This window comes from Stylophora pistillata, chromosome 5 (assembly GCF_964205215.1).
Source record: "Stylophora pistillata chromosome 5, jaStyPist1.2, whole genome shotgun sequence".
NCBI lineage: Eukaryota > Metazoa > Cnidaria > Anthozoa > Scleractinia > Pocilloporidae > Stylophora > Stylophora pistillata.
This window is the reverse complement of record NC_142523.1, coordinates 23,627,430-23,651,015: the sequence shown is the minus strand read 5'-3', so window position 1 is coordinate 23,651,015 and position 23,586 is coordinate 23,627,430. Positions and strand designations below refer to the sequence as shown.

The 23,586-nt window shown below is 36.6% G+C and overlaps 2 protein-coding genes and 2 pseudogenes across 8 annotated transcripts in view; 1 reads left to right on the top strand and 3 right to left on the bottom strand.

Annotated features, from left to right (window-relative positions):
- Positions 1-989: 989 nt before the first annotated feature.
- LOC148730913 (uncharacterized) lies at positions 990-4,772 on the bottom strand. Its single transcript, XM_088759615.1, has 7 exons — positions 4,632-4,772; positions 4,268-4,363; positions 4,061-4,147; positions 3,755-3,816; positions 3,515-3,580; positions 2,927-3,104; positions 990-2,782 (listed from the first exon to the last, which is right to left on the bottom strand). The coding sequence occupies exons 1-5, from the start codon at positions 4,663-4,665 to the stop codon at positions 3,548-3,550; spliced, it is 312 nt and encodes a 103-aa protein (XP_088615741.1). The 5' UTR covers positions 4,666-4,772; the 3' UTR covers positions 990-2,782; positions 2,927-3,104; positions 3,515-3,547.
- A 112-nt stretch (positions 4,773-4,884) lies between these two features.
- On the bottom strand, positions 4,885-10,204 carry LOC148730912 (uncharacterized; annotated as a pseudogene). Its single transcript, XR_016001027.1, has 8 exons — positions 9,496-10,204; positions 8,967-9,069; positions 8,355-8,578; positions 8,129-8,260; positions 7,729-7,899; positions 6,223-6,362; positions 5,595-5,678; positions 4,885-5,464 (listed from the first exon to the last, which is right to left on the bottom strand). The product of XR_016001027.1 is annotated as an uncharacterized LOC148730912 (transcript).
- LOC148730909 (uncharacterized) overlaps positions 10,124-23,586 on the top strand; it is a 97,670-nt pseudogene continuing 84,207 nt past the window's right edge. Inside the window, exons 1-2 of the transcript XR_016001971.1 lie at positions 10,124-10,192; positions 10,277-12,571. The product of XR_016001971.1 is annotated as an uncharacterized LOC148730909 (transcript). The remainder of the gene's footprint in view (positions 10,193-10,276; positions 12,572-23,586) is intronic.
- Positions 15,784-23,586, bottom strand: part of LOC111338402 (uncharacterized) — a 67,738-nt gene continuing 59,935 nt past the window's right edge. For all 5 annotated transcript variants that reach the window (XM_088759606.1, XM_088759601.1, XM_088759603.1 and 2 more), the window contains 2 exons: positions 17,146-17,286; positions 15,784-16,736 (listed from right to left, as the gene is read on the bottom strand). The gene's annotated coding sequence lies outside the window, so the exon portion shown is untranslated. The remainder of the gene's footprint in view (positions 16,737-17,145; positions 17,287-23,586) is intronic.

Genomic DNA, 23,586 nt, shown 5'->3' with positions numbered 1-23,586 from the left:
GTTCTAAATGAACACTTGTGAAGTTGGATCGGCTGGATGTTTAGGATTTGCTGCCTGATACCACAAACATAGTTTACCTCAACCACCTCCTCCTCCATAAATAGATTTTTAACAGGCAGATTCATTAAATTTAAGAAGTGTCATTATTCAAAACTCTGCTGTACTTTCAAGTTCTGATGATGTCAACTTTTTCTATCATCACCAGTGAATATCCAAAACATCTTTCCACTTTTTAAATTTTCCCTTAAAAGACCCCTTCATCCTCATGTACACTCGGGATTAATACAATCAGATTTCCATGAAATTGATGAAAACAGTTATCTTAGTATTTGCAGCACTTACACAACCAACTCAGAAATATTCGAGAAAAAAGCGGCATGAATTTTAGCTGAATTCGACATTTTTAAAATAGGCTTCTATCCTCAATTAACACCTTTTTCATACAGTGTATCATCACTTACAGTTGTTTATTATATGGCTGTGTCTCACAAGGACTGGGAACTACCGAATTCACGAATTTGATTGGCTGAGATCGATACTGAAAGCGGTCTAGATTTTCCCATCTAGACCGGCATCTAGACCGGCCTAGAGAAAAAAGGCACAAAGAATATAAACAATTGGCATATAAGACACAGCCATATAATACACATCTTATTAACCGAGCTAGGTCGGTCTCTATGGGAGAATCTTGACGTCGGTCGCTGGTACAGACTTCACTACGTTTGGTCGGTACTGGCAACCTTGGTCAAGATTCTCCCATACAGACCTCCCGCTCGGTTAATAAGAACTAAATATTATTCAGCCTCTGCAACTGAAATTTGTCAGTCATGAAAGCAGTATGAATAGGGTTCATTTCAATCAGTTACTGAAGTACACTCCACAGCATGTTTCCAATGAAGATGAATTCCAATCAAGTAGTATTTGTTCATTTTCTCGAACCTCTGAGTTATTGATGTAATGGACTGCTTCCTTCAGTGAACAAGAAAACATTTTAAAGAAAAGAGCCCACTTGACACTCCAAGTAAAGCTATTTAATCTCTCAATATGGACCCAGATTCGAATGCCCTCTAATGTACAAATCAACTTAAGTCCTGAAGGCAGCACTGGCCGCTGCACTCTCCCTCACTTAACCTTGTGAGATTGAAACAAGGCAATGATTACATATCCAGTCTCTGCTAACCGAATTGGTGCACTTTCATCACAAGCTGTTAAAGGCTTTGAGCCTGCGCAACCAACACAGCGGTCAAACACTACGAATGCATCAGAGTTTGAAAACAAGAAGGATTTCCGAATGCTTGTTGTGCATAAAGCGAGCAAGTAAAGTTTAAATTCCTATCAATTCCAATGTGTAAGACAAATGAAAGAAGGGTTTTGAAGAAAGGTTAAATCTTCATCGTATTTCATTGTGAGATATCCCTCCTGTGACAAGATTTCCATCTAACCCCATACATTAATTATGCATAGTGTGTTGCAAAGCAACGTTTATATTTAGTCTTTATGAAATGGAATGCAAAATTAATGTAGGAGGTTATATGGAAATCTTTCCCCGTATTGATTTTAAAGCGGACGCTTCGTTTCTGTGATGAAGGCAAACGACAGAATCTTGTTGCACAGTCTACTGTCGGCTGAAAACACAGTCCTGCTATCATTACAATAGCTTGTGTGGCTCTGCTTCTTCCTTTTTTCACACATTCCCCTCGTTGTTCACCGGAAACTTCACCATGCCACCCGATTCGCTTGTAATTAACCGCTTACATGCGGATTTAATTAGCATCAAATTAACGCAGGGAGGCGGTCAAAGTAGGGCCTATTTACCTATCGTGAGCTTGTGACGTATACTGTCAAAATATTTGTGCCCTTTTCTGACCCCTTTGACAAGCTGCTTTGTTTCCCTGCACAACGTGAACCTTTAGGTTATTGTTTCCCATTACCTGATTCTGACCTTTTTACTCTAAAATGGAAAGGCAATCCAGATTAATTTATTCAGAGGAACAAAAGGAAGTGCTAACCACGTTTTTCAACGAAGGAATGACCTCGACCAAGAAAGCCATGTGCGACAAAATTCGTGCATGTGCCGCGAGAGTCCGCATTTCCGAAAACCAAGTGAAGGTATTTTTAAGCTTACACCTTGAAAGGTTCCTCGGCCAAGAAGTGATTAACATACATTTTATCATGGGCACTAGGATAATTAATTTACTACACTAAATTTCATGTATGTATGTTGGTAAGACTTTCAAGCTATTTTTTATCTTGGTGTAATTTCTGAACATTTGACCTTTTCTGTAACGATCTTAGGAAATCTTTCGACCTTTTTTTTTGTTTTATCACACACAGGCAGTATACGTTGTTACAGGGAAAGATTTTCGCCATCCAGCTTAGTTCGAGTTCTGCGTTGTCCATCGCTTTTCACGAATAATGTGAAAGCCGTTGATGTTGAAAGAAAATTAAGCATGTAATGTATAATGTAATTTCAGATGGAACGACCAGAAACCGCCTTCAACCATTTGAAGCCACCTAAAGCCACCTAAAAACAAACTAAAATTATCTTAAACAATTCAAAACCATCTGAAATCACTCACAACCGAAAAATAATGTTCTCAGAGTACCGTATTCATTAAGTATTTTACGATTTAGCGCGCGCCTCTGGTGACCTTTGTAATCACTAGAAATTCTTTGGATCCCGTTTGCACGTTTCGCATTGTCTATTCCTTGACCAGCTGTTTAATGGCTCCTATTGCCTTCGTGATCTGCGTACAAAGTCGTTTCGCAATGGCTTGTACATCTGAAGAATTAACACGACAAAAGTCAAAATGATACCATAAAAAGCCGAGATTTACAGCTATCATGTCGCTACGATATGACAGTTACAGTTTCAATAGGGCTTCTTGACGACAAATGTTGACACCTGAACATATCAATGCAATACCTGTATATTTCTTCATCAGTTGTAAGAGAAACCACCTTTCTGAGCACTTAACATGCATGTACAACAACAAGTCCTCTCGACGCTTGTCTTGCAAATCGCGGAGGTATGCAATATACATGCTGCTGTCCGGAGACCACCGGGGTTGGCCGCTTTCAAGGTTCTTTAGCTGTTGATCCAACTTATTACCGCCAGAAAGGGAAAAAGTGGAGAAGCCAAAATCATTTTTGAAATTAAATTGCATTTGGTTTGGTTCTGCATTGCTTTGCAATGCCATTGCCAAACAGCCGTGAGAATCAAGTAACATACCATTGCTTTGCAATGCCATTGCCAAACTTGCCGCGAGAAGTAACATACCAATAACGACTTGCGCGTTTGACTGCCATTGTCCATAATTCTTATTGCTCAATTGCCTGACTGTTTCAGGTCTCGTAGTATGATTAACTATTTGTAGATGTTGTGGCTAGAAATGACTACTTTGTTTTGTTTTGGCAGATCTCATTTCAAACCTGTTCTAATATTTGGACGTAAATATAACTTAGTTCCCAGACTAGGAGAGTAACTTGCAGGATCCAAAAGATTGTTTCATACCTGTCAAGCTGATCGGTCAATATTTTCCAAGTTTCAGATCCCGGGGAGCATTTTTCCAGGTTTGTTCTGTAAATGAACGGTGTGAGAAATTCAGTGGAAAATTTTCAGAAAAATGGAGATGAATGACAGAGAGCCTGGTGATGGACCAAAAAGTGACATAATTCTTGCAAAATTCAGAAACTAAATCACGAGTTGCACATTTGGAGTAAACTGCATTAAATGAAAACCAAATCCTCATACCACTTCATAACGTACACAGATGAACTGCCTCAACTTGTCTGGGTAATCATCTGGTGATGAACCTTTCAAGAAGAAAACGTCAAATCCTAAATATTTGTAATCACTTGAGTAACTCTTAGCTTCAGTTGTGGTAGTTCATTATGTTCCACTTTAGCACTTAAAACAATTATCTATAACCAATTTTTATTATTGGTCGTTAAAGGCGAGGAGCCAATCCAAATAACTTCCCCTCAATAAATATGCGACCTCAGATAACATTAACAACACCCGATCTCCATCCTATTTAAACGGAAAATTTGTACGTACTAGCTTTTCTTGCGCTGGCCGCTTTGTTAGCCGTAGATTTCTCCATCATACTCCACTCTGAGATGCTGGATATGTCCACCTTAATACCTTGGTAATGGAAAAAAACAACAAAAATCAATAGTAAAAAGGGGCTGTATCATCATCTCCACATTCCTATATATTGGAGGGATAACAAAAAAATGACAGATAGTAAAATCAAACCCCAACCTGTTTCGTTCAAGTTCTCAAGAAGCAAATTTAGTTGCTCTTCAGTTTCTTTCTCCATTTCCACTACTTTCTTCAGATGGTCACGAGGTCGTTCTCCTAAATTTTTGGGAAAAAAGAATCAGTCAAAAACAGCAAGTGATGATGATGACTTTATTTAAACTCAGATGAAAACGAGGCTTGTTAGGCCACTACCAATAGAGATGCTAATATACCGAGAAAAATATAAATTACAGAGTGGTTTACGTAAACGACTGGTTTACGTAACGACTGGTTTACGAAAACATCACAACTGAAATCGGTCACAAAAGGATATATTCTGGTAATGACCGTATTTGCAAAAGGTGAAGATTGACAGCAACGTAACCAAGGTTCGAAATGGACTTTTTTGCGTAGTGCATCAAGAAGTCCGTTAAAGTATCAACTCGATGGGCTGGAGTCGTTTCTTTAGTTACTTTTGCTGTTGGCCTTAAGTAAGACCACAATCTCTCCTTCACCTTGCCATCACTCAACCCAAACCCTTTGTAACGGCAGGCGAACATCAAGGCCGAATGTATTGCCGTGAAAATCGCGACCGGAGAAAAATACCAGAACGGGTGGAACTTTACAGAGACCTAAGCGACATTCACATCACATTTATTAATTGATCTCGTAAACTGAAATAAACAATGAAGGACTAGCGTAAGGCAGTTGCACAAACAAACGTTACAAGGCACTAGCGATCGACAAATGAAAACCCTCAGAGGCAACAAAATAGAACTAAACAGGCTAAATGCAAACAGCCAGAAACGAGCGAAACAATAGAACTAATATAAAGAAATCGACTCAGATATCCACGCGGCCACGAGGTCGCGGTACGTAAAATCACAATGATCACACATAAAATGAATAATATATTAATTGAACTGCAAACTGGGCTAACCACAAGCTATAAGGATAAATTACGATTAAACGAACTTACATATCTGTCCCGCGACACCGTAGGCCTTTATAATCTCTTTTTGTAGACCACAGCAAAAAATGTCTACTCCACACACACGCTCCGCACGTTCTAAATCAATCACATCCAAAAATAGCTAAAGAACCTAACTGTAACGTAAAGCACTGTCACGCAAGTGACGCGTGTAACTGTAACTTAAAGCGCCGTCACGCAAATGACGTGCATCAACACCCTTCTAGCCTTCTCCCGCCGTAGTTGACCTAGTGTTATAATGCAAAAGAACAAAAAATGAACCATGAAAACATTAGCTGTTTTGAAGTAAGGATGCATGCGTTCTGCTATAACTATTAACTCCTCAAAAGTATTCAATGGGCATATCTTTCAAAATACCTGACAAGAAACTTTGTGTCCTTAGCAGTGAAATGCTGGTATCGAAAGAGTAACATTTTCAAGCAATGTTTCCTGCTGCGTATTCTACAGTGCAGATAAAACAATACAACAATCGTTTAACAAGCAAAAATACTAGAGTACCACGACAAAGATTACAGTTGAAATAAAACTGCAAAAATTCTCACTCTCAAATGTATATCCAGCACACATGCAATATCATAAAAGAAGCGAATGTTGACAGCTTTGTCTTGTACATGATTTTTAATCCATTTCAGCAAATACACAGCATTTCCAATCCTCTTTGATAAAATTATAATCATCATTAATAACCATTTGCATGCTGTAATTGAATCATGCCCTAGCTTCATTGAGTGCCCTAATGTAATTGGTTTATAACACAGGGTTACACTATACAGCTGTACATAAGTAACACACAAAAAAATCTTTCTTTGGGACCCAACATTGGTCATGTAAATTTGCTACTAAGAATTCAAAGTAACTTGTCTCTGAAAGTTTACATCTTACAATTTAACATTAAGTAACTCTATAAATTACATATTGCTTGACAATAGCCAAACGAAAATGTAAATATAAGTTTTAGTATATATTTCATTTTGCATGTACATACTCTTCTCCTCTCCTTAAGCTGAAAAACTTGAGTGGCACTTCATGCTTACAGCCTCCTCCAAAGAGGGCCGTCTCATCCAGCTTTGTTGATTTGTTCTTGGAGCGGAGATTGGACCCAGCTTGAAACTGGTTACATTGCTCCTACAACAAAAAACTTTTAACTTAAATCTTCAACTTCCTTCACACCTTTCCAATTGAGGGTTTCAAATGAAACCATACTTAATGAAGATAATAAACAGTTCAGTATTGTTCTTGAGGCTCACAATTCACAAGGTTCCTGTAAAGTTTACATACTAGCAAACCAACAATATATTTGAGTAACATGTGTTTTGGAATGGACTAGTACAATTAGAAATTAAAAATCACATGATGGAAAAGAAGGCAAGGAAAAAATTAGCAGAAAACAATCATCACTTCTCAATTTGTAATCAAATTCAAAACTTAGACAACAAAATAAATTTACTGCTTGACAACCCCTCCTCTTTTATTTGGGCTTGGGACCAGCAAGAGTGATGGTAGACACCCTTGGCAGAGTTTATTGTGCAAGCATATATATATATATTATTAACCAAGCGCGAGGGCCGTACTGGGAGAATATTGGCCTGAGGTCTTGACAGTACGGACCGAGCTGCGCTCGGTCCGTACAAAAAAGAGCGAGGGCCAATATTCTTCCAGTATGGTCCCGAGCAAGCTTGGTTAATAAGAGATTTATTATACGACTGAGGTTAAAAGGGACACAAGTGCGGTATCATTGGGGACCATTCGGGACAGCGCCCGGTCCAATACTGAGAGAATATTGACCGGCAATAGAGCATTTTGATTGGTTGATTTTAGTTATTGGCCCTCTCACTGCCCGAGTCGTGTAATAAATCAATATATTACCTATAAAGACCATAAATTAATTACAAAAAAAAGAAGAAACAAACTTTACTTGAAAAAATAAGAAGGATAAAATCAAAGAAAAGAGAGGGCTGCAATAAAGGTTATGTACTGTTCTTAACCTGAAAATTCACAAGGTTCCTGTAAAGTTAACATAACAAACTAACAATATATTAGAGCTACATGTATTTTGGGCAGACTTATAAGCAGCCAGAACCAAAGTAACCAACCCTTCAAACTGTACTATATTTGATTAATACAACACCTTCATATATAATAATAATAAAATAATAAAGACTTTATTTATACAGGGTAGCACGTAATAGCCACAGGCTTATAAATTTGTGGCCCTGACTTAATCAACTAATTACAAGTTAAAAATAAAATAACACTTAAAATTACCAAAAAAAAAAAAAACATGCAAAAAAAAAAAAAAAAAAACAAGCAAATCATGCAAAAAAAAAAAACATGCAATGTTTTACAGTATTACATGCAATGAACATAATTGTTACTTTTGGTATCTCGTTGCAATGGTTGAGTAGTAGCATAAGTAATACTGGGTAACAAAAGGTAAGAATAAAGCAACAACACACGAAATAAGGGGAAAAGATAGTCTTAGTTAACACACCGTTGACTTGCTGCTTGGTCTTTTGCTGTAATTAGCTAGAAACCTATCTACTTTTTCTTGGCTAATAAACAGTTCCTCTCCATGATTGGAAGACTTTCCACTGGTTCCAACACTGCATTTGCAGACACATCCAAACAATGCATCAATGGAGACAAATAAACTTCCATTATTCTATAATCAAATGCAAAAAAGCAAAATTAAAAATGTCATGTTAGAAATATTTCTTAAGCCAAAATAAATCAAAAAATGAGGAAATAGCTCCTGCTCAGATGATCCAAATTGATGTTTCTTGTGTAAAGTAATATCATGTCATTCATTATGCCTATATAATTATACAATGATTTTCTTAGATTTACTATCATGGTAGACATTAGTCACTGAAGGATAACTCTACACAAACCTTAAGACATGCACGACATTCATGATCATTCTCATAACGAGGATTGAAATACTTCAGATTGGTCAACATGCTGGACATAAACCGGAACTCACAGAAACAATCTCCAACAAGGAGCCAGTAGATATCCTTTATCTACAGAAGAACAAATCATTTATTTATTGTATAACTTAAGAAAAAAAATTGTATTCCTGAGCATAAGATAAAACACTTCTAAATGAATACTTACGTAAACCTTGGAAGCAGGTGGGACCAACCATTGTAGTGCCTGAAATATTGACTTTAAAGATACCCTACATTCTAGGACAATGTATTGGAGCAGGACCATGAATCCAAGGTCAAAGGCTACCTGGGGTTGTTCTGATGTAGATGCCCAGAAACCATTCCTGACCAGGGTTATGGCTTCTGGTTCGACATGCTCACAGCATTTGATTTTAATGAGATGCTGCTTCCCTGTACAAAGACAAACAACATAGCGTGTCCATGCTGCTCTTCTTCTATTGTTTATCAATTCCCACCCATGCTCAAAAGAGTGATAGTTATTCTCATGAAAACGAAAAGACTAAAAAAATACAAGCTTCTGCAATATACAGACACCTGTCTAGGTTAGAATAAACCAGACTTAGTAATGGAAAATTTGCAGTTAACTTATCAGTTACTCTCTGTAATGTCCTTGTTACAAAACTTTCTAAATCAATATAATCAACACCTTAAACCCAGTAAAAACAGAAACAAAGACCTTCCTAGAAGAGGTAACCTAAACATTTAAATAAAAGAAAAGAACAAGAAAAAATGGAACCGAATATAATAGTTACAAATTGCACTGCTGTCAGTTACTTACCATGCAAACCAACAGCTATAATATCACGCACATATCCATGATCCAAGTTGTGAAGTGTAGTCCAGACACACTCCTCAAACTGATATGGTACAAATCTTTCATCCTAACAGTATATTATATCCTTTGTTATTAGGTGACTATAAATCACATACCCTTTAAATCAGCCAACTCTTTCAAAATTTCCAAAAACGGAGTTAACTAAGTTCTGAATCCAGGGAAAATTACATGTACATTTGCAAGAAAACATAATGCTCCCTGTTCTCGCTTTTTCCTCTGTACAAAAATGGGACAGATTTTACTGACATAATACACATTGAAGTTGAGAAAAACTACATAAGTTTTAAAAAGTAATAGTGCAGTAACAGTAAGAAAAAAGAGGAAAGGATGCCGCCCTGAAATAAAACCACAAGACAACATACAACAAACGAAACTGGCAAACGGCCAGAGGAGACATGCAATTGGGTTTCACAACATAATTGAATATTTAAAGGTAGCTGACGAGATTGTGCTCCAAAAAACTTCAATTCACCTTCCAAACTTCTGGGTGATGAAGTGATCTACCTCCTGCGTGAACCAAATTGATGTGCTTTTCACACATAAAGTGCCCCGGACTGCAGTCAAGGCATCTGCCGCATGCCTTTTCTTCGCAAAAAGGAATGATACACATCTGCTTCAAAGGCAAAGCCTGGCTTGTCAAGAGTGCTCAGACAAGCAACTCTCTTGCATTGAGCCAGGACGCAGCCAGCGTGGCTTTCCTTTCATGGTAAGCTTTCAGCTTGCGCCTCAGACGTACTTTTGTAAACTTTGATTTTTTTTAAGTTCTTAAGCCATGAGGTTCGTCAATATGGGGAAGGTTTCTTGATATGGAGAAAAACCCCTGCCTGCGTTCAAAGATCCGGCGGCAACAGTCGTTGAATCAACAGATTGCTGGGCGGAATATCGAACAGGAACACTAAACTTCGCCTTCCTCACAGCTTTTCCCCCTTTGAAAGTTACTAAATTAAAATTTTTTTTCGATCTAAAATCTCGCTTAGGAGGCATAATGGTATCTAAATCGCGTTTCAAGGGGTTAGCTGGCTGTGATACCAGGCCTTGATTTCCTTCATCTCACGAAAGGTAAATAGGCCCTACTTTGACCGCTTGTATGCGTTAATTTGATGCTAATTAAATACACATGTAAGCGGTTAATTTCGAGCGAATCGGGTGCTGAGGGGAGTCTGAGAGAGGTTACAAAGCCTCAACAGCACGAACACGAATCAAACAACAAACAACAAACAACCTGCTGGTTGGTAGTGTTCCGCAGCCCATAGACAAAAACTCCACCATCATCAGCATATAGACGATATTATTCAACAGATGTGGATGTAAGGAACCACATGTATAAGGCCTCAGTGAAAAAACTGCCGTCCAAAACTGATCAGGAGAACCTTGAAAAGAAATTTAAAAGTTGGCTTCCGGAGAAACCCTAGGATTCATTCTACTTTAAATCCTGTGCACTGTCATCTTCATCAATCGATGCCGAAAGCAGCAGTGATGAAACAGATGAAACTTGTATGGGAGATGATCTTCTGTTCGCTCATCAAACTGCCTGGCAGAAAAATCTTATGATCCGTTGGAGAAATGAAATCACCCTTCTTGATGCAACATACAAGACAATGCGATATGAGCTCCCCCTATTTTTTCTAGTAGTGAAGACAAACTGTTGGCTCTGTCATCATTCAACCGGAAAACTACGGCTTCAATTCAGGAAGCACTAAGAATCTTCCATGACTGGAATGCCAACTAGAAATCCCAATTCTTTATGACTGACTCTTGGCATGAGGAGATCCATGTCATTGAGAACACATTCAAAGGCAACCAGGGCTCGACACTAACTTTTCAACTTACTAGCCAAGTGGCTAGTGACATCCTAGATGTTTTTAGAAGTTACGACGATTTCAGTCAGTTTACTAGCCAAACTGGCCAGTGGAAATTGAAAACCACCAGCCAAAACTGAATTTCTACTAGTCTGTGGCTAGTGGGCTACCGTTAGTGTTGAGTCCTGGGCAACAATGACTTAAAAGGGGGCTAATGTTTACAAAGGGAGAGAACACTTACAATGAAACTGTAGCAAACTAGATTTATTCCCCTGGGAGAATCAAGAGTATGAAAACTTTAAAATTATTCCTTTTTCAATCAAAACTTTGTTTCCCTTAACTTGAATTTTTTCAATAGAATGTACAGAGTAAGACATTATTTAGAGAGGTGACCAACTTCCAGGTTTCATTGATGGTCCCATGGCCCTCTGTCTAAAATTATAGCTTAATATGAAATTTTTAAATCTTTATTAAAATAACAATTGAAATTATATGAATGAATTAAAAATATAAAAATGATGGTAGTACAGTACTGCATGACTATTGTGGCAATTAGAAAAAGAGAAACAAGGAAAGCAGATACTGGACAGTAGGACAAGAATGGTCCATAAATTAAAATTATTCATTAAAATAAGCTGCTTCAAAGTTGTGAAGGAGTTACAGATGTTTTGCAACTCCTATTTGTGCAAGGCTTCATTAGATTAGGCCCTGCAGATTAAAAGTGCAAACAAGATGTTGAAAGAGTAAGTAACAACAATACAATCCTAATACCCTCGATTCATCTAGGGATTGGAAAACAAGGGCATGCATTTGGACCTTAGTTATTTAGGTATTCAGTTACAGATCTGGAGATTTCCAAGCAGGCAAAACCACAAAGTTAAGCTTACAAGCTTATTCATTCAGTTGAATACTTTTATAGAAACTGCACGGTATAAATTTAAATTTAATAATAATAATAATAATAACAAGTAGGCTGATGCCATAGGAGTTACATCCTTCATTATTGTACTTTATCTTATATTTCTTTCAAATGACTACCAACTCTCAAAATTAAAAGTACATAAATTTTCCTTTTTAATTTGGTTTAACAGCTACAACTACATATATCTGTGACTTCCATCATGAACAGTACTGGGAGCGATGGCTACAAAAGCCTGAAAATGGGTTGACTGACAGCAGGGAAGAGGTCCGAACATTCCTACACAACATTGCAAAATCATGAACAGAAGAGTTGCTTGAAAAAAATCTGTCTTCCCTTAAGGAGAGTGCACTTTGGCTGGCTAATCCTGGCAAGCTCAAGAATTGATTTGAAAAAACTTGGCCCATCGAGTCTGAGGTAAGAGATAAAATATTGCACACAGCACACAGTTTTCCACTTATCTGTGATACACTGTAACTATGGAGAGAAAGAAAGCTTGCCTCTGCAAGCCTAATTACCTCTTTTTTACCTGACATGCACTACCTTGTCTAACTTATTCATGTATAATCATGAATTGATGCTGACAGAGCTGCTAACATGCATTAACACCAGTTCACTTAAAAGTTAGAGTTTCCTTTAATTTGTTTTACATTACAGCAATGGGTGTGGGCATTCAGGCAAGACAGATTTATGTTGAGTATCAACACCAACAATAGCATTGAATGACAGAATGAGTCCTTGAAATACTAGTACCTGAACAACCGAAATAACAACCTCAGAGGAATGATTACAACACTTGTGGAGAAATTTTTATCTGACAAATAAAGAAGGTATGTGTGGATACTAATGCAGTCAGCAAATTCCAAAAATTCTCATGCTCATTGTATGGATTAAGGTGGGTCAAACATTTTATCAGCACATTCCTGCAGGTATACTTTGATGGATCAATATTACCACTCTTTATCAGTGGATGCTATAGTACTGGTACCAAACAAATGTACAATCCTTGCTTGAAAGTTACAATCATTTTTTTGGCATAACAGGTTACCATAGCAACAGTCTAACCTGTGGAAAACACACCTCATTTTAGCTTTCAGTTGTTATAACTGGAAAACAAGCTCAGTGACCCGTTTTTATTATCAGTTTGTCATCAGTATGCTAAATTGCACCTTAAATTTTATATTATTTACGATGGTTCTGAATCCACTCCCAATCTTTTTTAAACTTTTCAAGTTACACCTTAGCATACTGATTACAATTCAATAATAAAAAACTCGTCTTCGAGTTATAAACAGTTAAAGCTGTAGGTTACACTGTTGTTAACCTAGTATGCCAAGAAAATGATCATAATTTGTTAGACAAAGCATCAACTGATGAAGAGTAGTACCAATGTTCCAGCAAAGTAAATGTGCTGGAAATAGGTTTGAGCTACTTAGCGCACTGTGTGAAGTTTCTATTTTTCCTATTTTTTGGCCTGCCTCCTATTTTCTCCTATTTTTTCATGAACTTCCTAATTTTTAGGGTTTTACTAGGTACACAGAAACATTTTGAAATATTTGAAATAAAATTGCCAATAAAATTGATAAATTCTACAAAAACTAAAACTTCATGTCAAAAAAGACCAGTTTGAAGCCTTTATGAGTGATTTTGTTCTGAAACTCGAGCCCAGACTTCCTCAGTCCTTTTGCTAAAAGAGCAAATTAAAACAGTATAGTGTTGGACGTTTTGGCTAGTGATGTTCAAAAGTCGTGGTTGGCTTTTATTGTAAGGCAGACATACATTTGGTGACGGTGAACTTTGATATTGTTTCGGTTTGTCAAAAAATTATTGTTGCTTGTAATTCTCATAGTTTTAAAGGACTAATGACTTAAATTAAAGGCATCTTGTGATGTATCTGATGAAATTTGGAATCTGGTAATTGTTGTAGGACGAGTTGCGCGTGGTAACATAAGTAGTAACACTTGTCTTTGTTTATACGGCAATGCATTGTGGATGAATGCCATGGTGCCTGTTGAATATTAAAGCATTGAGTTATGGAACAGAGTTGCTGTTGGGAGTGTTAAGAGGATGGAACTCAAACAAGTCCTCCTATTTTTTCCTATTTTGGGGGGAGAATTCCTATTTATTTCCTATTTTTTGGCCTCTGTCATTCCTATTTTCTAAGTGTCATTTGCCACATGACACCCTGTTAATGTAACAAATCTGAAACATTTGAAAGTCAAATATCACTATTAACATTACAAACAGCACACTAAAAAGCTGTTTATTGTCCAGGTATGCAGAGCTCAATACAAGGTGCAGTGAACAGTACAGGTGTTACAACTCAGATGTGCCAAAATACTTGCACAATAAACCCAGACCATTAATTTTGTTAACCATTGCAGACAACGGATAAGATCAGCTGATCACAGAAGTAGAACCCCAGCACATTAAGGAAGTTTGTACTGGAACAGAAGTTGGTCAATTCCAAGTGAGATCACTCTAAAGAAACACAGGAACCTGTCTTTTGGTGCTGGGGATGTAATGTTACAATGTAACTGTCCTGATTTTTGCCACACTGGGCTCCTATGCAAGCTTTTTTTACAATTTTTAACTACTACCCAAAATGGCAGTGGGGTACATTGCTAGAAAAATATCGTGAAAACCCTTATCTATCGCTAGACAAAGAGCATGTGTTTGCTGATTGTACTAAATACAAAACTAATGAAGAAAATGATAACGTTCTTGATCAAAACATACCAGAAAATCAGCAAGTTGACAAAGCAGTAGTCTCACACCAGAAAATGAAAGGTATTGAGAGCCAAATCAAGCAAGAGGCAATAATATGTAGGTCGAAACTTTTAAAAGGACTAACATCTCTGACATACAATATTGAAGATGTAAGTGCCCTCAAAGAATGAAAGTTCTCTTGAAATCTTACACAGTAAGTTCACAACTTTTCAAACTGTCCATGTAAAGGAAAACTCGTCGCAAACATTGTTTAATCAACTCCAAACATCCTTTGGAAATTACCTTCCATTACCAGTACCTGGGTACCCCAAGAAAAAAAGAATTCAGAACAGAGTTGGAGAATTTGCATTAATGATGCAAAAACACTATAAAGTTCAAGTCCCTGTTGACAGCATGCAGGCCAAGAGGTTCAAAGCAAAGAGGACTCTTGAACAAAAGAAAGAATCCAAACATCCCTCTTCACCCAAGAAACGATGCACTGAAGATTAGAACCACTATGTCCAAAATGAAACTAAAACAAGAAAGGATCCATATGCTGCTCTAAGGAAAAATAAACAGAAATATTTACCTTTTGGTAACAATAATGAAAAGGAGGAAACCCTGATTCATGCTCTCCATGCAACTAGCACATAAAAAAGATGCACTTCTCTTTTTCTCCCAAAGTTATCTATTTTTTGCTCTTTGGAGTATTCACACAAAATGTTTAACGTGTGATAGGCAGAAAAAAAATTAATCAACTACATTTCACCCCTACAGACCTGTTTTGTGGTTGCCCACTCATCAGGGGATTTTATGTAAATTATTGTGGCTATTTTATGTAAATTATTGTGGCTATGTAAATTATTGTGGCCATCGTGTTTCGGTTTCCCAAGGAATTGTTCATGCGTGCTGTAAGGCATAGCTGGACAGACTGCATTGGGTATTTAAGTGCAGTAATCTTAGTTATGGGCAAGAAAAGTTTACTTCAGGACATGCTCCTGAGCCCTGCTAGTTTCTTGTGTAAATTATGCATGATAGAATGCGACGTGAGGTGAATGTACACCAAAGATAAGAAAAAGGACACAGCTCATTAATTTTACTCCTACAATCTGCATGTGTTTTAGATTTGCACACCAAGATGAAACAAGCTGTAAATTGCCATGAACAAATAGACAAGAGTGAAAAAAAATTAAGTTGAAAATAGAAAAACTGTAGGATACTTGTGGAACACTGTTTAGGTTGTTACATGGTCTTCTACGTTATTCCATAGTTGGGGGAAAAAAGTGATTCTTATCGTATAATTTTTGACACAATAAAGGTTCCAAATGCAACATTAAATCAATGAAAAGTGCAAGTGCCTTAAAATTTAATATTCACTCACCATTTCATCTTTTTTCTTATCCACTGAGTTTTTAAATGCCATTAGCACATTGGACATGGTTTCCCATGGTATTCCATGGTCAGTAGTCCTTTACTTTGGTGATACTTTCCAATTGATAAATAATTATTAGTTAAATCAGTTTTGCACTTCTCAAATGCATCAGCTTTTATATTATATAATCAAATACTCTTGACAAGGAATGTTTTTGGTCAGACTATGGTTGACTGTGAAACATCCCTTACCAAAACCACCCCTTACCAAAACCACATATATTTTACGTATACCTGCTACATATGTATGTGACATATATGTTACATGTATGTGACATATATGTGACATACATGTAACATATATGTCACATATGTGTCACATATATGTCACACATGTGTCAAATGTAGGGATTTGGAACCTATGTGCAGTTATGTAACATATAAAATTATGTGGACATATAGATTTTACACAAATAAATAAAAAATATGTGCCACATATATGTGACATGCAATTGACATATATGTGACAAAAAGTAATAATGGCAGCTAGCTATTAATTGTGAGATATGTTGTGGTTGCTCCCGTACAGAGCGACCTAATTTTTTCCTAGTTTTAAGTTGTTAAATTTGTACTTATACCAGTTCTCAATGGAAACAACTAAAAAAGATTATAGTAGAAGAAGGACAGAATGATTAAAAATTCATGTCAATTGAAGTTAATTAAAGAGACTGTGATTACAATCATGTATTTCAAGAAAGATCTAAATCAGTAGAAATTTAAAATTGGTTTGCATTCAATATATAGTTACAAGTAATAAAGTTCATCTTATTGTCTCGCTCTTTTGGGAATGCCTCCTGCTTCTGGTATATTTGGTTTTTCTCCTGCTTCTGGCTATGTTGTTTGTTTTTGTTGATTCTGCAAGTTGAAATTGAGAGATTTCTTCTCAATTTTGACTGAACACTCTTAGGAGTGAAGGGCTTGATTACAGTTAAATAATTGATTTTTTATAAAATTAAATTCTTGTTGTAACTGTAATAATTAATTGCAATTTAATTTAATAATAAGTTCTTATATAGCGCATTAAAATTGAACTCTATGCGCTTTACAATTACAAATTAACATTATCCCAAATTAAGTTATCCCAAACTACAGACTAAGCAGCTGCTTGTCTTTTTTTGCTGGCTCGCAGCTAATGCCAAACGCGACTAAAATAACCCTGAAACCTTTAGCCTAATGATAGATTTATTTCATTGTAAAGCATAAGCTTAAGAAACTGTGGCATGCAAGTGACCAATTTGTTCCAAATATCGCAATTTGTACTCACCACAAACTTTCAGAATCCGTAGTTTTATAAATGGCAACTTGACCCTTATACCGGCCAGTCGATAACTGTTGTCCCTTCTTTTAACTTCATGGCGCCAAGGACTTGCTTTTCATTTACAACTTGCTGCAAGTTGGTTCTTTTCTTTGGAGAATAGCAGACAGTTTTAACTTTTTCATCATCAGAAGATTGGAGATTACAGCTAAAGTAGTTTGTTGAAGTAATTTTTTCACTGTTCTTACTGTTGTTAATAAATGTACAAATCCGCGTTAAACTCAAAAGAATGTCCGCGTTAAACTCAAAGGCCGCTTGGATTCCAAAGTTATAAAAGCTTTTATTGTGATGCAAAATAAGTCTCGTGTCCGGAGATGTGCCAAAATCATAAAACATAACAAAATCATAAGCGGGGGTCAACGCTTCGGAATGTGCACATGCATTCATTTGTAGGCAAGAATTCTAACGTACTATAATCGCTTCCTTCTCTTGTACAAATTTTTCTTCGTTATGAGACGCACTTGACTCTGTTGGCACCGCTGCTAGCTCAGTGGAAGCGAAAGACTGAGGAAATTATCGAGATTGCAGTGTTGGAACGTGTCGCTGAACGCTTGTTACGATCCAACTTCGTTGATATGGGCACTGGTACATCTACTTTATTACTCTTCAACGCTATTACACATCAAGAAGGTACACTGTTGTTTCTCACCTTTGCCGTGAACACAACTCAAGTCAGTGTTTCGAGTCTGTTTCCTCGACAGCTTTCGGCCATAAGTCTTGCATTTACAGTACGCTCGATTCTTCTCCAGATAAGCCAGCGGATTCTCTTTACAAGCCAATGACAATGCCCAAAATATACACGTGATTGGAAACAAAGGAAATTCCATTTGGCGCTCATCTTTGAATGTACTTTTTGGTGTCGTGCGTTAAGTTATTTCTTTTCTCGACTGTTTTGCTTCATATGACATCTCTAAAGATTGGTTTTACAGTTGTTCAATGGAAAAACGAGAATAGTGTGAGTGTTGTTATGAAAATCAAGTCGTTGGCGCCGTGAAGTTAAAAGAAGGGACAACAATTATCAACTGGCCGCTACAAGGGTCGAGGGGCCATTTATAAAGCTATAGATTCTGAAAGTTTGTGGTGAGTACAAATTGTGATGTTTGGTACGTGATTAAACCTGAGAATCGAATCGGTCACTTGCATGCCACAGTTTCTTAAGCTTACGCTTTACAGTGAAATAAATCTATCAGTGAGCTAAGGGTTTCGGGATTATTTTAGTCACGTTTGGCAAGCTGTGAGCCCAGCAGAAAAAGACAAACAGCTGCTTAGTCTGCAGTTTGGGATAACTTCATCGAACTAATTATTACAGTTACAACGAGAATGTAATTAAAAAATCAATTATTTAACTGCAATTAAGCCCTTCTCTCCCAAGAATGTTCAGTCAAAATTGAGAAGAAATCTTTGAATTTCAACTTGCATTGCAGAATCAACAAAAACAAACAGCAGAGCATGAAGATGCTGCTTGACAGCTTACATTTGAATTTTAACACACAAGAGTTTTATCCAAAGAAGTTACAACCACATTTAATTAAGTCAAACCCTGACTAAGGGTGGAGAGGATAAAATACCATTTGTATCATCATCCCCAATGAAATGATTCTTTAAAGACTATTTTTTGATGAATAGTATTTATTGCAATAAACATAACCCAAGTTGTTGCATTTCATGAGAAAGAATCAACAGATTTTATTCACAATTTGTGTCAAACCAAATTTACTGATTCACTAGGACTATTTTAAATGAAAAGCTATAATTGAGGATAACTTTTAGAAAGTTTTTAAGAAAAGAAAAAGAAATTTCATCCTAATATTACTACATGTTGGTGTTAAGATAATTTACAACAGCAAAATAACAATTAACATGTAAACCTGAGTTATAATAATAATACATAGCTTATACAGCGCAATGCTTCTCAAAGATCCAGCTGTGCTTTACAATAATAGTGAAAGAAAAATGTAGTCAATTAAGAATTAAAGTGAAATAAAAGACTAGTGAAAATTCAATGAAAGCAAAACTACAACTGCCTAAATAAATGGGTTTTAAGTTTAGACTTTAATGTTGTCAAAAGGTCCACTTGTTATATATCATCCAGCAAGGCATTCCACAGAGTAGGAGCTCCATGAGAGTATGCTCTATATTCATATGTTTTAAGATTGTGTTTAGGTACCATTAAGAGTTTTTTCTTAGAAGATCTTAGGTTTCTATTAGGATGTACAGTCTTAACACTTCACTAAGATACAGAGGACTCAGACCATTTAATACTTTAAAACGAGAAGAAGAAGGGCTATTCCACATGAGACATGAAAATTTGACAGATTTTCAAATTCAAAATATGAGAGCCAAACTTACTTTTAATGAAAGCTTATACATAGTTCTATAAGAATCCAAATCTAGATTGGCAGTAGTGGACACGCCCAGGTTGTGTGATGCCATTGTTTTTGAGGGTTTTTATTAACCGAATAAGCCATTTTACATACCAATATCTAAATTGCTATATCTCAAAGAAATTGATTGCCATGAATCAGATTTTGCGATCTTAACTACCCACTAGGATGAGCCTTTCAATGTAAAAAGAGAAAAATTCTCAAACATTTAATGTCTCAGACGTACAAAGACATAAAAAGTGTTGCGGACGTGACCTTCAGGGTATGATTCAGAGCAACATTTATTTAATTTTTATGTAGGTTCTCAACTGTTTCAGGTCTTATTTATGTTGCTCTTATTGTTAAGTATTAAGATAATTTTGACACCCCAGCTTGCTCAAATTTGTCAACTATTTAAGAGATATTGGGTTGCGGACGTGACCGTTGCGGACATGACACATTTGTAAAAACCCAGAAAACCTCATAAAATTTTCAAACATGAGAAGATATGTTGATATTTAATGACAGCAAATGATAGTTATAGACATATGATGATATATGTAAAGCTATCACTTTTTTACAATTTTCCAAAAATATATAAATGCCCTTTGACCTACAAAACCAAACCACCTCCCGGTTAGCTCAATGGATAGAGCGCTGGACTGTTGTGCGGGAGGTCGAGGGTTCGAGCCCCGGCTGGACCAACACTCAGGGTCTTAAAATAATTGAGAAGAATTTGCTGCCTTTCTATAACATCAAGAAATGGTTAGATATTCTAGTCTTCTCGGATAGGGACAAATAAATGGAGGTCCCGTCTCCTGCAAGGTTGGGGTAGGAGACGTTAATTTCCCACACACAAGATTACTGTGTGATGGATGTCCTCCCCTGGGGTGGGATGGGTGGGAGGGTGGACTAGCACGAATGGTTCCTATGTTCCTTTCTAGTCCTTCCCCACTGCAAAACTTAATGCAGTGAAAATGGACTAAATTAAACTAAATTAAATTAAATTAAAATGACCTAAATCATCAAAGTTTTTATATTTTATTTGTGATTTATTTCCCAATTTACAGATAAAAGCAATAAAAACAGCATTTTTACTTCAGTGGCATTACTCTGAACGTTATTAGTGGTGAATGAAAAGCTCTTTCTTGAACATCCCCAAAATGTCACCTCCGCAACAAATTTTGGTCATGTCCACAACACAACATCTTTATTCTTTATATATACTATTTGTTATTTATTTCCCAATTTACAGATAAAAGCAATAAAAATAGCATTTTTACTTCAGTGGCATATTACTCTGAACGTTATTAGGGGTGAATGAAAAGCTCTTTCCTGAACATCCCCAAAATGTCACGTCCGCAACAAATTTTGGTCACGTCCGCAACACAACATTTTTGTTAATAAATCCATGGTAACAAGTAATTTATATAATATCTTTTTAGATTTATGAAGCACAGTTACTATTGCATTTAGTTAGTATATGCAGTTTTTTTAAAAGGTTTTCAATTCACAGGAAATTTGAAGTAACCAAAAGCAATTCAAATCAATGGTTGTTTTAGGAGTCACATCCGCAACACACTTTGAAAAATTATTTTCTCTGGATCTCTAAGAGATAGTCAAAATGTTTTCTGGCAAAATAAAAGGTACTTCACGGGTAACTTTATGACATGACTAATTTCAATTCAAATAGAGTGGATCTGGCTTTAGGAGACATTTAATACCCAAATTTTGCCTCTAAATGTCACGTCCGCAACGTGGAATTGACCAGAAGTATCTTAAAATCAATATAGGCAGACACAGGCAGCCAATGGAGGCTTCTAAGTATCTGTTGGTGGCTGTGAGCAGGCGGGCAGCTGAATTTTGTACATACTGTGGTCTATTAATTTGTGACTGCTCTAGGCCAGATAGAAGAACATTACAATAATCCAATTTTGACAAAATAAGGGCATGAATAACTATTTCACACTGACGGTGCATGTAAATAAATTTCATTGACAACTTGAATTTTAAGTTGGGAGTTAATGCATGCATTTATTTGATATTAGTTGCCTTGCAGTTTTCCTAAAGTTCCCAGTAATTCTTAAACATTGCTAAAAATTCCTATAAATTCCAAGGAATTTCCAGCAAGTTTTTAGATTCACAGAATTTCAGGGAAGTCATTGGTGCTCTGAGTTGGAATTTCTAAGAATCCCTAGGAATATTCTTTGGAATTCCAAGTCCTGTTGGCTATAAACATGGAATTTTTGGGCATTTCTAGGTTTTTGGGGGAATTTCTAAGCTTTTCTGGGAATTCCAAGATCCAGTTTGCAAGGGAAGTGCACTTTAAGTATGCTGCCATTCATTCATAACATCTTGAATACATTCAAGATATTATGAATGAATATCTGTACTAGTCAGTTTGCCACAAGTGGTTTTACTCGTGGAGTATGCTGAGAGTGCACTGCAAAATTTTCAGTACCTTTCAAGTATACTTCAAGTATACTTTTGGATGTTCCATTTTCAGGTGGGAACAAGTATATTACAAATATACTTTTAGTAGCTCTGTAAACTATACTTCAAGTCTACTGAAAGTATACTTTGTGTATCTTTTTTGCTGTACTCTTTGATTACAGAAGTAGTATACTAAAAGTGTACTTATTTTACCCACCCATCCCACCCCAGGGGAGGACATCCATCACACAGTAATCTCGTGCGTCGGAAATTAACATCTCCTGCCCCTAACCCTGCAGGAGACGGGACCTCCATTTATTCGTCCCTATCCAAGAAGACTAGAATATCTAATCATTTCTTAATGTTATAGAAAGGTAGCATATTCTTCTCAATTTTTTTAAGACCCTGAGTGTTGGTCCAGCCGGGGCTCAAACCCTCGACCTCCCCCACAATAGTCCAGCGCTCTATCCATTGAGCTAACCGGGAGGCGGTTAAGGTCAATGGATAAAGATTAAGGTTATAACAATAACGAATAATCATCAACTAAAAAAGCTCGTGATTGATGAAAAAAATTCTCCTTGTTAGCACCCTAGGAAATCTATGGAAAACATCAGGGTGTCAAGTTCTTATTTTTTAATATTTTTTGGCCTGCCTCCTATTTTTTCCAATTTTTTTAGGGTTTTACTAGGTACACAGAAACATTTTGAAATATTTTAAATGAAATTGCCATTAAAATTGATAAGTTCAACAAAAACTGAGACTTCATGTCAAAAAAGACCAGTTTGAAGCTTTTATGAGTGACAATTAAAGGTCTGTGCACTGTAAAGAAGGCAGTCAGGTTTCATGATCCAGTTAATAGTCAACCTGAGAACATTGCAATCACAAAAGAATTGAAGAGATCAATCAGCTCACACTACATTAATCAGGCACAACCAAAGGCAGAAAAACTTGATGAGAGGAGGAGGGAGGAAGCTGAGCAAAAGAAGGAGCGTGGCAGAAAAAATGCAGAAAGCTAAAAAACAGATGGCTAAATCAAGACAGTCCCTCCAAGATAGTGAGAGGATACTCTGACGTGAGAGGAAGAAGTAGTAAAAGCAGACTTGAAAGCAACTGATGAATTAATGAGTCATGCAACATCAAAACTACATGATACCCTTTCAGCAACAACTGTCAACAGATAAACTGTTAAATTAAATGTAGCCACAATGATGCTTAACACTTCTAAGACCAAGCAAGACCAAGCAATGCAAAGCTTGGAAAAAAATAGGACAAAAGAGAAAATTGTTGACTGACAAACGGCACAAACTGTTAGAAAAGGCCAGGCCCTCAACAGCAAATCTAAGGTTACCCAATCTGCTAAAAGAGCGAAAACAGTATAGTGTTGGACTTTTTGGCTGTTGATGTTCAAAAGTCGGGATTGGCTTTTATTGTAAGGCAGACATACATTTGGTGACAGTAAACTTTGATATTGTTTTGGTTTGTCAAAACAGTTATTGTTGCTTATCATTCTCACAGTTTTAAAGGACTAATGACTTAAATTAAAGGCATCTTGTGATGAGTTGTGCATAGTAACATAGATGGTAACACTTGCTTT

What these genes read in the sequence shown, in the direction of transcription:
- LOC148730913 (XM_088759615.1), bottom strand. Translation starts at nt 4,665, where the DNA reads ATGCACTACGCAAAAAAGTCCATTTCGAACCTTG. An exon ending in AAAGTCCATTTCGAACCTTG is followed by an intron (nt 4,364 to 4,631) that starts GTTACGTTGCTG and finishes CCAAAAATTTAG; the next exon opens with GAGAACGACCTCGTGACCAT. An exon ending in TCTGTGTACGTTATGAAGTG is followed by an intron (nt 3,581 to 3,754) that starts GTATGAGGATTT and finishes GTTCATTTACAG; the next exon opens with AACAAACCTGGAAAAATGCT.